General features: G+C 57.0%; 1 protein-coding gene across 1 annotated transcript; it reads right to left on the bottom strand.

Annotated features, from left to right (window-relative positions):
• Positions 1-401: 401 nt before the first annotated feature.
• On the bottom strand, positions 402-12,033 carry NLRX1 (NLR family member X1). The gene is given in 18 exon segments (XM_030332585.1): positions 402-1,062; positions 1,065-1,242; positions 1,244-1,289; positions 1,698-1,737; positions 1,740-1,844; positions 1,847-1,947; positions 2,683-2,769; positions 3,045-3,535; positions 3,538-3,641; positions 6,454-6,700; positions 6,703-7,278; positions 7,859-8,089; positions 8,091-8,228; positions 8,230-8,480; positions 9,044-9,131; positions 9,615-9,688; positions 10,243-10,367; positions 11,889-12,033. Coding segments are annotated over 17 exon segments (2,922 nt in total). The 5' UTR covers positions 10,313-10,367; positions 11,889-12,033; the 3' UTR covers positions 402-967.
• Between the last annotated feature and the right edge of the window lie 3,171 nt (positions 12,034-15,204).

Raw genomic sequence — 15,204 nt, 5'->3', positions numbered from 1 at the left:
CCTAACCTGCCACGTCCCGCCTCCTTAAAGACACTGCCTTAGGAGCAGTGAGGTAATGGTTAACGGGAGGAGTCTTATCCCCCAGGGAGAAGTATGTGTGTTCCTCCTGCCCCCATTCCTGGGCCCCAACTTTCTCTGGAGACTGCTGCGGTCCCAGCTTCTGCTCTGGGCAGACAAGGTAGGTTGCTTTTCATGATAATGCCAAGCCTGGGATAGGTATGTTTGAAAAGGTGATAGAAGTCCTATAGCCCCGCATGACTTCCTCCCACCCCAGTATCTTGTTCCTAGACCACCCCCAGCCCTCGCTGCCTCTGAACCTAGCGTCCAAGAACCACCTGCAACAGAAAGTGGTCCGAAAACAGCGCCCCTTCTTGAAAGCATCAGGCAAGAAGGAGGCCATAGTAGGTAGAAGACAACAGCTTTTTAATAGAAGCAGGGCAGTGCACAGGCCCCTCGGAGCCACTGAGCATAAGTACGATTGTGAGAAAGGGGGCGTGAAGGTGAGGAGAAGGCACCAACAAGAGAGGAAAGCGGCTCCGGGCATCCTCCGTGTCCTCTGATGAGCAGAAAGGCAGAAGGTGGAGGCCCTCCAACGCATCTGATGGCAACACCGCCGGTGAGGCGGGCAGGAGAAGTGCGCCCCCTGGTGGCACACTCGGAAGCTCCTCGAGAGGCTGGAGGTAAGGTTGGTGGTGCCACAGGGCGACTGGCTGCCAAGATGCCACATGAAGAGTCTTTCTCAGCCCTAGCTGAATGGAAGGAGGCACGTTCCGTGACCCTGGCAACTCCAGACTTGGGGGAGCAATGGTTGGACACGCCCCGGGACAGCAACTGGCACAGTTGTGCCCTATCCTTTACCTCCAGCCCCACAGGGATCTTTCTGGAAGTAGTAGTGCCAACTAGGAGGCCACAGAGGGCAGGGTCTTGGGCCCAGGGGTCACATAGCTCGGTGACTGCCGCCACTGCTTCAGCTTCCAGGGCCTCCCAGCTGCTCCAGGAGGGCCCTGACCTCACCCTCCACTCGCAGCAGCTGGGCCTTGCGCCAGGGGTTAAGGGTGTCCCTCGGCTGTCTTCCAGATCTCGAAGCAGCAGCTCAAGGTGGCGCCGGACACGACTGCGATCCCAGCTGTTGAGGTTCCGCTGGACTTCACTAAGGATCACCGACCAGTACTCAGACACTGCTGTCCCCTGTGTCAGCGATACCACGACCCGGGCACCACCTTTAGCCGTGCTCCCCACATACCCGCAGAGCCTGGCGGCCCTCTGAGCTCAGCTCATTGAAGTAGAGGCTAGAAGGAGAGAAAATAGAAGATGCCATTCAGCGGGGCTCTGAGAAGGAGGGCAGGGGGTGGACGGGACAGAGCCTGGGGGGTCCTCACGACTCCTCCCCTGGCTGTGGAAGGTGACGGGGCGTGTGAGATGAGCCAGAGATGGAGGGGGGTGGCCAACAGGAGGTGGAGATGACATCTAAACTCAGCAGGACCCGGGACAGTAGGGATGGAGCCACTAGGACTCGAAGAGAAACGGTAGTAGGGAATCGGGGCGGGGTAAGGCGTGGGGTCGGTTCCGAAGCGGGTCCGTGAGGACCAGTGAGAAGGCAGGGGGAGAGGGCAGGCCCTAGGGCAGGAAGAATGCAGTGGAGACAGGAGGGAGACTGAAGGGCTGGGGTGGGGGATGGCACCGAGGACAAGACTCACTGCAGCAGCTCCAGGGAGGGGTGGTCCTGGGCAGCTTGGCCAGGGCCAGGGCCGCTGTGTCACCAGCACCATTGTAGGCCACGTTCAGCTCCTGCAGCTGTTGATTACGGTCAGCTGGGTGGCCCAGCAGCTCCAGGCCCTCGTCCCAAGGCCCGTATGCAGCAGGGACAGGTGTGTCAGGGAGGTGTTTCCGGCCAGCCCCTCCAGCAGCAGGGCCACACCGGCCGCCGTCAGCGGGTTGTTGGACAGCCTACGGCCACAAGCACCCCAACGTTATGAGGGCCCACGGCAGATGCCCTGCGCTGGGCGGCGGGACTTGGACCGAAAGGATACACAGCCTGGGGTGGGGGCAGCCTGGACACAAAGGTGTGCGGGCCGGGGAGAAAGAGCACCAAGAAACAGGGGTGTGGTAGAGCGCACAGGAGGCAGAGCAGGGTGGGGGCTGGCTTCCTCCTCCTTCCTTCCGTTCTCTTCTGCTGACCCACCTCTCTTCATCGTTACCACTTCTCTTCTCCTTCCTTTTTTCACCTCCTCCCCAGACCGCCCTGCCCCTTGCCCTCCCCCTCTTCATTCACCTCCTCTTACTCCAACCAGGCTTCTGGGTTCCTAGTAAACCAGTCAGCGCTTTGGAAGCATCTGCTGAGTGCCCAGCATTAGGGTCATCCTTGTGAGGCGACAGGGAAAATCCTGGGAGAGCATCAGCGGCACTGTTGCCAGGCAACCGGCCTGGCTATTATTCCCCCGGACCACGCTGATTTTAGCCACCAGAGAGGCACCTATCCCCAGTGGCAGCTTTCCTCCACCCCGCTGCTTGTACTGGACCTGGGCGGCAGAACGGGGTCTAGGCCCCCACCCCCTTCACCACACCAGGGGTGGGGCCAGCGCCAGGTGTGTTGAGGCAGGAGGCTCACCCTTGACCTTAGCCTGCCAGCAGGATGGCCAGAGCCTCCCTCCAGCCCTCCCCCACCCGTCCGGAAACACTCACCGCAGGGTGGTGATCTGGCACTGGTCGTGCAGCAGCAGGTCTCGGAGGTCGCTGCAGGCCTCGGGGCCCAGGCTGTTGAGTTGCAAGCTGGGACGGAAAGTGGCCAGAGGGGAGGTGAGAAGCAAGGGAGGAGTTCAGCATGGAGCCTGCCCACCCACCGTGCCCTTTTTCTCACCATCCTGCCTCTCAAAGCCCACGCAGCCCTCCCTTCTATTGCTTGTCACCTCCATGCACCCCAGACTTCCTCGTCCCGCCCCTGGTCCTTCCTCACTACCTTTGGTCTCCCCAGCACCTTCTCTTCCCACCTTTTCACCCCCAACCCTCTCCTGACTTCCGGCCCATGCTTGAAGGCGGGTCCTCACCCCAGCTTCCGGGCACGCAGGAAGACAGGCCTGAGTGTGCGCAGCCCGGCAGGATCCAGCTGACAGGAGGCCAAGTTCACCTCATCCAGGGCATGCCTTCCGCTGCCCAGCACAGCTGCCACCACTGTGCACTTGAGGGGTGTCATGCGCACACCGGCCAGGTTGAGCTGGCGCAGGGAGCTGAGCACCTCAGCAGAGAAGCGCTGATTCTGGAACTCATAGTGGAAGAACAGGTGGTCCAGGAGCTCTGATGGGGGCAGCACCTGCCGGCCCAGCTTGCCCAGCTTCTTCTTGATGGCCTGGGCGTTCTCCAAGGCATCCAGGTTTTTGATGGGGCAGCCGAGCTGAGCCAGCACGGCCCGGTTGTGCGCGGACAGAAGCCCTCCCATGAACATGGGGAAGAGCTCAAAGACCTCATCATCGGGAGGCTCGTCTGGATGGCGCCGGGGGCCTTCCACGCCCAGGATACTGGCACCCATCTGGTCCAGGACACATCGTCGTTGTAGTAGTCCTCCTCTCGGAACATCTCCAGCACCATGGCCTGGGCCACCGCCTCGCGGCTCTTACCCACCACGCGCCCAAACACTCTTGGAACCACCTGGGAGGGGACACAGGGACGGTGCTGCAGCCTCCTGTGTGCCCGCTCGGCCTTCAAAGCTCAGCAGAAGGTGCATTCTCCCTGCCCATCCGGCCTCACCGTCTCTCTTAAACCCCCAGCACGGTTTGTCTGATCATACTACTCCCCTATGGCAGCACCCGCCGTGGCTCCCCACTGCCCACGCAGAATAGAAAACTTGTCATAATTTGGCCCCAATTTGACCTTTCCACAGTCACCTCTCGATACTTGTGTCCTACATTCCTGACGTTAGGAAATTTTTTCTCCCGGACACCCCATACATTTGCAAGCCCGGTGGTGGGAAGGAATTTATATCTATTTGCATTTGGTTTGGTACCAGGCTAGGTGCTGCTACGAAGATATCCTCATCTTCCACATCATCACGGTCACCCCAGCAACAAAGACTGATGTCGCTCTTGCTCCTTCAAGGCCCTGCCGGCCACACTGCCTTCAGCTACAGACTTCTTACGCTCATGCGCTCTGCTTCTGTCCTTTCGGTTTTTGTCATTATTATTTTTCGACAGTACCACGGTTCCATTCCTTCAAAGCTGTATTCTCTTTCTGGGGTGACTCCCCTCCCCAATTCTTCTCCTGGGCTATGCTCCAGGGTCAGGTTAAATGCCCTTCCTGCAGAGAAGTGTTTCACACACACACACACACACACACCCCCATCAGGTCCCCCACTTACACATTTTCACAGCACCTGCAACTTTGCTTTCCAGGCACTTACCATAATCTCATTTATTATTATTTTTTTTTAGTTTTCATTTTTTCTAATGTTCTGTTTATTTTTGAGAGAGAGCACGCAAGTCGGGGAGGGACAGAGAGAGAGGGGAGTAGAAGATCAGGAGCAGGCTCTGTGCTGACAGTGGCAAAGCCCGATGGGGGGGCTCGAACTGGCACACTGTGAGATCATGACCTGAGCTGATGTCGGACGCTCGACCAACTGAGCCACCCGGGTGCCAAACCATAGTTTTAAATCACACGGTCACAGGGACATGTTTGTGTTCCCACTGGAGGACCAGAAAGGGCAGAAATCTGGGGCTTCGTTAATTGTTTCTTCCCCAGAACCTAACACATTGCCTGGTATACAGCAGGCACTCAATGTCTGTTGGGGAAATTAACATTTAGGAGGTTTGGGACATCGTCTCCTGTCCTTGCCTTGGTGCAAGGCAAGGAGGGCCCGTGGCTCTGGCAAGGAGCCACGAGGTTGTTTTGTGGCACCTCCTCTAACGGCTGGTTTGGTTTCTTTTTTCCCTTTTTACAGGTGAGGTCTCTGCCATGGAGGTTATAGCGCTCCTCCCTCAACAGTCACATGGTGACAGCATGAGAAATGTCACCCTGCGAAGCTGAGTCATAGGCTCGTGAAGAAACAAATCAGACCAGCGTTCTGCTCAGCAGCCCTCCCTCCCAGAGGGCCGGAGTTGTGGTGCTAACAATTGGTGCACCGAGGGGCTTCTGGAATCCTGTCAGGAGACCACAGCCTCTCACTGTAACCCAGATAAGGCAAACACATCCTCAAAGGGCTGGGCTGGCCTGAGCAATGGCCATTACCTTCCCGTCTGAGCCTATGGTTGTGGGAAAGGGTGGGCTTCCCGAGCCTGTTTTCCCGTCTAACAAACAATAAATAGCACTTATGATGTACCAGATCCTGAGGATGAATACATTTACTCCTCCTATTAGGCCAAACGCTACAGATTCTGTCATCCCCATTTAACAGGTAAGACTTGGAGGCACATAGCAGTTAAGTAACTTGTCCAAGATCACACAGCTAGTAAGTGGCAGAGCCTGGATTGAATCCCATATAGCTGAATTACTGAATCCCTGCTCCTAAACATTATTCTTCGGTGCCTATAAAGAGGAAGACCTGTTAAATTTTGCCAGCACTGACCAGGGTTCTACCTCCCAAAGAAGAGTTACTGATGCATTCCTAGAGAGGACCAGGGTTACCTAGCAAGGCACCAAAGCTTAACAGAAATATCTATCACACACCAGTAAGGTTTGGCAGAGAGAGCACAGGGTTCAGACTCCTAAACCTGGACCCAGATCCCAGCTATCCCGCTTACTGTCTGGGTGACCTTGGGCAAGTTACTTAACCTCTGTGAGCCTCGGTCTCTTAGGATTTTCTTAGGATTCTACAAAGGGATCATAATAAGATTTCATTCCCAAGGCACCTGGTAGCCATCACCAGAAGGTGGATCCTTCTTCCCCTCAAAAACTTAGCACGTCTGCCCTGCTCACAGCACAGTCCTTGGGCCTGTGATTTGGACTCTGGAGCAGGCCTGCGCTATCCTAAGCCAATTACCAATGCCATTTCTCCTCCTGGTATAAATGAATAAAATGGCATCTGCTTTATAAACTTGTCTCTGGTGATTTAGTTAGAATGAGTCATCATTCCCGGAGTCTAACCACCTCCAAGGGAACAGAGACATTGGAGTTTCTGGGCCTGCAAAGAAGAGGCCAGACCCTGGACTATAGCGCGATTCCTGCCTCCCACCGACAAAGACCAGAAGAGAGGCAAAAAGAAAACCGTCATTAGGGTCATAGGATTGTGACTAAAGTGCCTGCGCCCTCACATCCTCCTCCCAGCCATCAAGCCTTCCCCAGTCTGTGGTTTCCTGCTCCCCCTTGCCTTATGTCTCAATCCCACTAAAAGCCAGATTGCCCAAATCTGAAACCAGAGTCAAGAAGAAGATTCACAGCTACACAGGAAGGAGCGGTTTCCTTCTGGGAGAGGAGCAAGGGGTGAACGGGGGATAGGGGGGCTGAGAGCCCGGGCTGCTGGGCCGTTACCCTTGAGCAGGTTGAAGAGCAGAGGCAGGGCTCGCAGGGGTAGAAGCTTGGCCACAATGCCCAGGACCAGACTGACGTCCTCCCCGACGCGGCCCACGAGCTCGGCCACTTCCTTGCCCACCCGCTGCAGGGTCGTCTTCCGCAAACCCAGCACGATGTAGAGGGCGGCCAGGTATTCCTGCATGGCAGGCACGGTGAACACAAAGGTGCCCTGGCGCCCTGGTTCCACACACGGGGCCAGAAAAAAAACCTCAGGGCGTCCCGGCGGAAGACATGTAGCAGCTGGAACTCTTCCTCAGTCTTCATGCCAGCTTCCAGGCAGCCACGGACATCCTCTTCAGAGAAGTAGGTCTTGCGGGAGGACACCCCCTCGTAGGCCAACTTGCCCATGGTTCGGGCTGCATAGGCCATTAGGGACAGCTTGGAGGGGTCAGTGCTGTCCAGCATCTCCCCACTGAAGTTCAGACGCAGGAAGCTGGTGTAAATGCTCGTGAGGGTCTGTCCAGCCGGCGTGGGAGCGTGCAGGAAGTGCAAGGTGGCACAGACGAGCCAGCAATAGGAGGGCAGGAAGCAGGCGGCGGCGATCTGGTGGTGCCCCTCCAGGTTCCGGGAGAGCATCTGCACCAGATTGTCACGCTGAGCTGGCGTGGCCGAGATCCCTGCACCCCCAGCACCGTACTCACAGTCTGGCTGGTTGAGGCGGAGCTGGAAGTAGAGCTTCTGCAGGTTGGTATCAGAGAAGCCACAGATCTGGCCATAGCGGCCCACATACTTGCTGGGGATTCGGCCGATGGCGGAGGGCCGGGTGGTCACCAGAATGCTGGCCTGGGAACGGCACGGTTGAGAGTTAAGCAAGACCTTTGTGTCCTGATGGCCTCACTCTCCAGAGAGCCCCTGAAGATTGAGTGTCCCAGGATGGAAATGATGATGCCCACAGCGCACCCGGGTGGCTCAGTTGGTTAAGCATCCAACTTCGGCTCAGGTCACGGTGTTGTGGTTCACCGGTTCAAGCCCCAAGTCAGCGCAGAGCCTGCTTGGGATTCGCTCCTCTCCCTCTCTTCCCCCCTCTTTCTCAAATAAATAAAAACTTAAAAAAAGAAAAGAAATGATGGCGACTACAATAATTATAGCTAACAATTACTGAGCCTCCACTAGGATCCCGGGCACCGTGTTAAAGTACTTCCTATGCAGTGTCTCAGTTGATGAGTATAGCTCTAGGAGAGAAGGAACAGAGCTTGGGGAAGTTACTGGCTGGCTTAAAGACACACAGCTGGGAAGTGGAGGGGCCGGTTTGAACTAACCAAGAACCTATGCCCCCACACCAATAAAACACGAGGGCTCGGGACACACAAGTCTTTAGGAGGCAAGTCAGGGGCAGCAGTGGTGAGGCAGGGGGGCCACTCACCTCGGGCAGCATGTATTTGCGCAGCAGGTTGACAATGATGGCAGCTGGCGCCTCTGGCTCCTCGGGGTCACTGCAAAGCCCTGTTCCGGCTAACCGGAAGTCGAGGTTGAGATGCTCCAAGCCATGGAGCACAAAGAGCAGGCGGGACCCAGCAGCAGCCAGCAGGGGCAGAATCTCCTTCAGGGGCGTGTAGCGCTGAGCCACAAGTTGGCACAAGGAGGCGGGGGCGGGGGCCCAGGGATGACAGATCCTCGCAGGAGAAGGGGATGAGCAGCTCGAAGGCTGGCAGCTGCCCATGACACCAGTCCAAGACCATCTTGCGCACGAGTGTGCTCTTCCCCGTGCCCACTGTCCCATAGAGCACCACTGTCCTGCACCTGGCGCCCGCAGGCATCTGGGTCAAAGAGCTGGGACAGAGCCAGTGCGGGGAGACCGGCTAGGGGTGGCTGATGCTCCAGGGCCAGCTCTGCCGTTGGGCGAAACAGCTCATCTGGGCTGCTCTCGCGGATCACAGGGTCTACATGGACCGTGTCTAGTGCAAAAGTCGGGCCGAACTGGCGCTCTTCTCTGGGCAGCCGGCTGAACCACTCGGCCAGATTCCGGCGATAGTGCCGGACAGCTTCTGGATGGGAAGGCAAGGGGAATGGGTCAAGGAAAGGGGCTGGAAGATGCAGGAGCTTAGGGCTGGCCAGGGAGGTGGTAGGGTCAGGCAGCAGAATCAAATCACAGGACCAGGATACCGAGACCCAGAACAATGCTGTGCATAGAGGACACCCTCAGACAACAGACTGTCCAGAGAGTTTGGAACGCCCATGGCAGAGAGTGGTGAGCCTTGAGACAAGTGACACCAAACCTGGGTTGACTGGTCGTGTGGTTGTCTGTGCGCAATCTCCACCTGAATGTCAGACCCCCGGTTTGTTGAGGGCGGATGTGATATATCCCCCCCACCAGTGCTTTGTACACGCTAAGTGTGCTAAGAGTATACTGCACAAGTGTTGCAGGAAGGGATACATGGACAGGTGGACGATGGGGTGAGGGGAGTTGATGGATCCTCTCTGCCTCCTTCTTCCTGCCTGCTTCTCCCTCCAGACCCAACTCCCCGCCCCCTCGCCCCCCATCAATCCCCATCACTAGGATCCCATTCAGCCCCTCTCCTCAGGCTGACTGAGCAGCCAGTCTCTTTACCAGATGCAGAGATGTCCTGGAACAGCTGTCCATGCCTTCTGGATGGAGGACCACTGCCTGCTGAGCTTCCATGGTGACGTATAAGGCCCTGAGAGCAAGAAGGGTTGAGCTGGGGCTCGGCTACTGGGCTCAGCCTCTGCACAGGCTCGGAACCCAGGCCCGTCTGAATTGCTGGACTCGAGCTTCCTGAGATCCAGGCCTCACCCTGGATACCCAAGTCGAGAGCCTTATCAGACTCTCACACCCTTCCCGGGGACTGAGGTCTTTGTCCCGCTCACCCTCTACCCCCGCCACCCCCCCACCACCACTCTGCTGACTGCCTGCCTGGAGCTCAGGCTGGCCACTGCCAGTCTCCACCCACTTCCCACAGATCCTCCCTCTGGCTGCCCACCGTCGCTTGTACGGTAGATCATGTAAACCAACTTCATCTCAGGCCTGGTAGCTGACTCTGTACCCTCCCCACCCTCGGAAAACCAATCTCACTCCCGAGGGATCGAGATCTCTCCAGGTCCTGCCCCTTCCCAGGCTACTCAGCTATGCCCAGATGTGTTCTAAGGCATGGCATGGAGGCCTCACCTAGAGAGCCAAGGGGACGCTCCCCTTTATGGGGCCAACTCCAGTGGATCAGGAAGGGGATTCGTCCATCTACAGAGGGAAAGGGGAAGGAAGAAATAGCACCCAGATCCCACCCACATTTTCCCACCAATACACAGACTCCATGCCTACATTAAATCCCCCATCATTTGTTCGCATACATCGTGTGCTGCCCCTCTGTAGCAGTTACCATGCAATTTTATATCTTGTTGTATGATTATTTGATTAACAGACATTTCTGCCCCACCCCCTCCACGAGAGCAGGGACTCTGTCTGTTTTGGTTCATAATTACATACTTAGAACCTAGCACAGGGTCTGGCACATAGCACATACTTAAGAAATATCTGCTGAACGCAAAACGAAACCAGACAAGGGATCCTAGACTCCCTAGCTACAGGGACCCTCAAAGGTCATCTAGCTTGACTCCCTGATTTTAGGATGGGAAAAAGGAAGCTCAGGGAGGTGAGGTGGCTTGCCCAAGGCCAACAGCTCCTGAAGCACAGTTAGGGCTAGCACACCTGGTGTCTGGATCCCTGCCCTCTTGGAGACACCATCTGGACCCTGAAGAGGAATGTAGAAACAGAAACTGCTTCTTCCTGCTCACCTGCTGGCTGGAGTACTCTTCCCAGACCAGGGCCCCAAGAGGCCCTGGGCAAGTGGCAAACCCACCACATGGTAGGAAAGGTCAGAGCCCGGGGGACTTAGCACGCCACCTTCTATCCTGTTCCCCTGTAAGAAGACTTCTGTGAATGGACCACACACACACACACACACACACCTCCCCACTCCCATCTCCCCGTGCAGGCCACAGAAAGGCCTTTCTCCTCAGGCAGCATCAGCCTTCCCTTAAATGTCAGCACTGCCAAAGCCTTGACCTGGCTTCAGATCGACTCCCTCCCCTACACCCCCTACTCGAGGGATTCCGTTTCATCTCCTACTACCCCTGAGCCTTCAACGAATGCCTTTCTCTCGACTTCCAGCCTGGTGAAACTACTTTATTTAGGCGTCGTTTTTCGCTTGGCTGCCAGCAGGCTCGGATGAGTCCTGTGTTCATTTTCAACGGCTTTTCTGAGCCGACGTTTTCAAGTAACAATTATCCACTTTCCCCAGCTCTCAGGTCCTGTTGGCTGAGTTTTAATGATTTCATCACTTTATCTATTCTATGACTTTCATGTAAGCCGCCTTTGAGGCTGGCATAAATAATAATGAATGGATGACTTCCTACTTGACATCTCCATATGGCCATCCTGCCTGTGCTTCATGCTTCCCCCATACACTCCTCACCCCCTCCCCACCCCTTTAGTTACTTTATTGCTTTATCTTTCCAAGCACACCATCTATACTAGGCACCTGACCTCTTGGGTCTTGAAACACTTTCTCCCTTCACACACTTGAAACAGCCCTACCGACTCCTCGTGCCAGCGTTTTGCCAGCCTGTTTCTATGGTATTGCCTCTGTGCTACCTCAGATTCTCTGCCGACTTCTGAGGACCCCCTTCTCCTTCTCTGCTCTCTGCCTTCAGTCTCACCCCACCCTCATCTCAGCCACCAATCACCTCCCTACAATCCTGGGTTACGCAAAGAGTCCAAACACCTGGCCCACACAAGCTATTTTTCAGTTTGCCCCCAACCCCTACCTCAGTAGCCAGGCTCACCAAATTCTTGCTCTCAACTGTCCTAACTGTTCATACATTTTCTTGGGCTTGAAATGGCCTTTCTCCCCTGCCGCAATCCTACCCAATTTTTTAAGACCCTGCTCCAAGGTCCCCTCTCCTGGGACCCTGATGCCCCTTAAATGGAGCGTGCTGCTAATTTGGTACCTGGTCTGCCCTGAGATGTGGCTCCTTAAGGGCAGGACACGTTCGGGGGAGGTGGAAAATGGGCTTGGGCCCACCCACCAGCAAGGCCCACCGGTGGAGCGGCCGGGGCCAGAGCCGAGGTCCCAGGGGCTGGAGAAGGGTTAAGAGAAGGCCCTGGAAAGCTGAGAAGAAAGCTCGGGGAAACTAGCTCAGTGGGAGAAAGTCAGATCCAGGGCCACTGCCTCAAGATGGGGCTCGCCGAGCAGGCGGGGCGGCGGTGAGGGCAATTTCCAAAGATCATTTCCAAGCAGCGGGCACAGCAGGAACAGTACGGGGGCTGTGCTCAGAGCTCCTCCCCGCCCTCCAAACTGGGTCCCAAACAGCTCTCCCCGTTCCCGCTGGCCTCGGAGCCCAAGGGGAGAGGCTGCCGGCAAGCCCACCGCTCAGCGCACCCGCTCGCTCCTCCGGGTCCCGGGCTTGACCTCCCCGAAGCAGCGGCCCAGCCGGGGGGCGCGGGGCTTCGGCGCCGCCCGGGCCTTCACCCGCGGGCCTCCGGCGGCTCCCGCTTCCTCCCAGAGGCCCCCGCTCGGCGCGTCCCGTCCGCCCCGCCCCGCGTGCGCGGAGCCCGGCCCGCCCCGGCAGCAGGCCCCGGTCGCGGGCCGCGGGGAGGACGGCCCGGACCCCGGCGGCCCGCGGAGGAAGGGGACGGCGCCCGGAGCCCGGCGCCGCGGCGAGCAGACCCGGGGCGGGGACGTCCCGGTGCGTCACCCCCCCCCCCCCTCGCGCCCGCCCTCCGCGGCTCCGGGCCTGGATCCCGGCTGGCCCCGCCGCCGCCGCCGCCCTGATTGCCCTCTGCAGGTTACCAGGCGCCGGTGCCATCCAATTACTTCTCCCCTCTCGGGCGGGGCTTGCTGTCGTGCCCATTGTACAGACCGAGGAACTGCAGCTCAGAGGGTGGGATGACTCCCGCAGGTTGACACAGTTAGGAAGTGGAAGGGCCGGGAATGAGAGTTCCCGGCCTAGATCTTCCGGCCTCACCCCTCCTGAGGCACCTACCCGTCCCCGTCCCCGGGGCATTTCTTCCCTCTGGGCCTCTTCGCCTCCTCAGCCTACCTCCTGGCAGACAGCCGAGTCAAGGCCTTAGCGGGCCCCCCCTCTGTACCGGACCCTCTTCAGCCCCAGACCTCTGTGTATGGCTTCTGGTCACTTTGATCAAGAAAGGAGTAAGAATGAGGGATACGCTCCCGCCCCAACCTGCTCTTCTTGTCTGGCGCCCTGTCATGGCCTCGCCCTGGGGCTTCCTGGTCCTCAAAGCCCTCACTCTCATCCCTGTGGCTCCACACAGGGCACACCCAGGACCCACGGAGCTGATAGAGCAGCCACCCACCGCCCACAGCCAGGGCCCGCCTCCACATGCAAACGTAGGTGTGCGATGTGCACGGAGCAGAGGTGTGCAACAGGGAAGCCATAGAGAGGCACCTTGAGGCAAGGCTGGGAAGAGGGCTTCGTGATCCCTACTGTCCATCCGGACTGAAGACAGTGTTGACATTTCATTAACACACACAGGCCTATGTTCACTCACTGAATACATGGTATGGGGTTAGTTCTGAGCCACCGGAACAAGGCACGCAAGGGTCCAGACCGTAGCCGCTCCCCTCCGGCTAGCCCAAATGATGGTCCATCGGAGGCAGACAGAAGCCTTTGGAAAGGCTGGGGGAGGAAGTTACTAACTGCCTCTGACAGAGAAGGTGACATTTGAATTGGATCTCGAGTAAGTCCAGGAAGGGAAGGGCAGGGCATTCCAGAACAGCAGGGGAAATAGCACATTTTCATTTTAAGAGAAGCTCTGAAAGGGGAGAAGAAGGGGGGCGGGGGGGACAACGCTGTGAATGTGGTCTCAGGGGTGACATTTCAGACCTGGGGGACTCTTCCAGCTTCACTCCACTTACCTAGCCGTGCGAGGCAGAAGGGCCCCCGGCTGCAGTTACTGGACACGGCTCAGAGCAAACCATTCCCCTCCCCCACCCCCAGTGGGTATGACAGCCATGTCGGCTTTATTAATAACATATCATTTGACCGGCATCTCGCGGACAGAGGTACCCTGAGTCACGCTGTGGGCATGTGCTCTGTCATCCAACCTCAGGATGGGGCACCAGGTGCTGTAGACCCATAGCGTGGAGAACTGCCTTAATCATCTCTGCCCTCCAGCCCCTTGCACGGGCCCTGGCACAGAAGGTGGCTGCATTGAAGGAAATGATCTCTGAGTCCGGGGAGGCTGGCACTCAGGGAGAGCAGGCCCATCCTAAGCATGCTTGGACGGGCAGAGGGCACACCCCTGCAGGTTGATGGGACCGGTGGGAGAAATCATAGGTGGCTCACAGTGGCAAGAGGACAGGATCTGGAGAGCTTGCTCAAGTTGCTTCTCCAAGCCTTGGTTTTCTTCTCTGTGAAAGGAGGAAATGATAATACTCATCCCAGCAGCCTCATGGGGTTACTGTAAGAATCGAAAGAGCTTTCTTTGCAAAGACATGAGCCACTCTACAAAATGTTCTCTGGGCCTGAGTGGCCCTTGCTGGCTCTGGATGGCTGTTCGTCTCCTGTAGCTCCCAAGGGCTCTTACCAGTGTGTGAGTTTATAAATGTTTTACTCTTTTCGGAGTATTTACATTTTGAAAGAGAAAGTAAAGATGAAGAATCTTAAGAAAGACGGCTTAATGGTGGGATTTTGTGCCCTCTGATTTCAATAAGCCACCTGCAGGCATTACTCCAGGGAAAGGGCGGCACCCAGCATGGCCCCTAAAGCTAGCTGGGGTTCCAGAAGCTAGGACTCTGACCTCTTCCCACTTCCCACCACCACTCTGAACCCCTCACGATAATGTCCATCTCCAGGGGTGCCTGGGTAGCTCAGTCACTTAAGCGTCCGACTCCTGGTTTCCGGTCAGGCCATGATCTCACAGTTCATGGGTTCGAGCCCTGCCTCAGGCTCTGTGCTGACAGCTCGGAGCCTGGAGCCTGCTTTGGAGTCTGTGTCTCCCTCTCTCTCTCCCCCTCCCCCCTCATGCTCTGCCTCTCTCTCTCTCTCTCTCTCTCTCTCTCTCTCTCTCTCTCTCAAAAGTAAATAAACATTTAAAAAATTAAAAAAAAAAAAAGTCCATTTCCAGGCAGGCACCCAACCAGTAATAGACTAGACCCTCATCTGGCCCGGGACACTTAGCTCTGCATGTAGCAGACGCAAGGTAGTCCTAGCAGCTGGCAGGGTCAATGTCAGTCCCTTCCTTCAGTCCCCAAGCTTCAGGATCAGGAAGGAAGAGGGTGAGACAATGTGCTGCTTCTTGGGTCACCTTGCCACCAACCTTCAAGGACTTCTGGGCAGTTGTCTACTGCAAACCTCAGACCACCAACCCACGTCCAGTCCTGATGGCTGATGGCTGGGCCCTGGTAAGTGTGGCTCAGGGACGGGGCTGGGGGGTGGGGGGCAGGAGAGAAGAGAGGAAGAAAAAGAGAAAGCTGGGGTAAGTTCGGTGAGGTACCTGGTATTCTCATCCTAGCGCTTAGGCTCCGGGGTCTTTCCTGCTTCTCGCTGCCCTTTATGACCACTGACTAGATGCCCTCCCCCCCCACCCTGCCCCGCCAGCACAAACGGGGCTCAGTGAATTCTGAAGAGAGGGACGTGTATCACTTGGCGAGAACACACCCACGCGACAGACACAAGGCACCCACACAGAACATGCAGGTCCACCCTCATCATCATCATTGGCCGGTGTCAAGA

Source organism: Lynx canadensis, chromosome D1 (assembly GCF_007474595.2).
Source record: "Lynx canadensis isolate LIC74 chromosome D1, mLynCan4.pri.v2, whole genome shotgun sequence".
In the NCBI taxonomy this organism is placed as follows: Eukaryota; Metazoa; Chordata; class Mammalia; order Carnivora; family Felidae; genus Lynx; species Lynx canadensis.
This window is presented reverse-complemented; position numbering and strand designations above follow the sequence as displayed.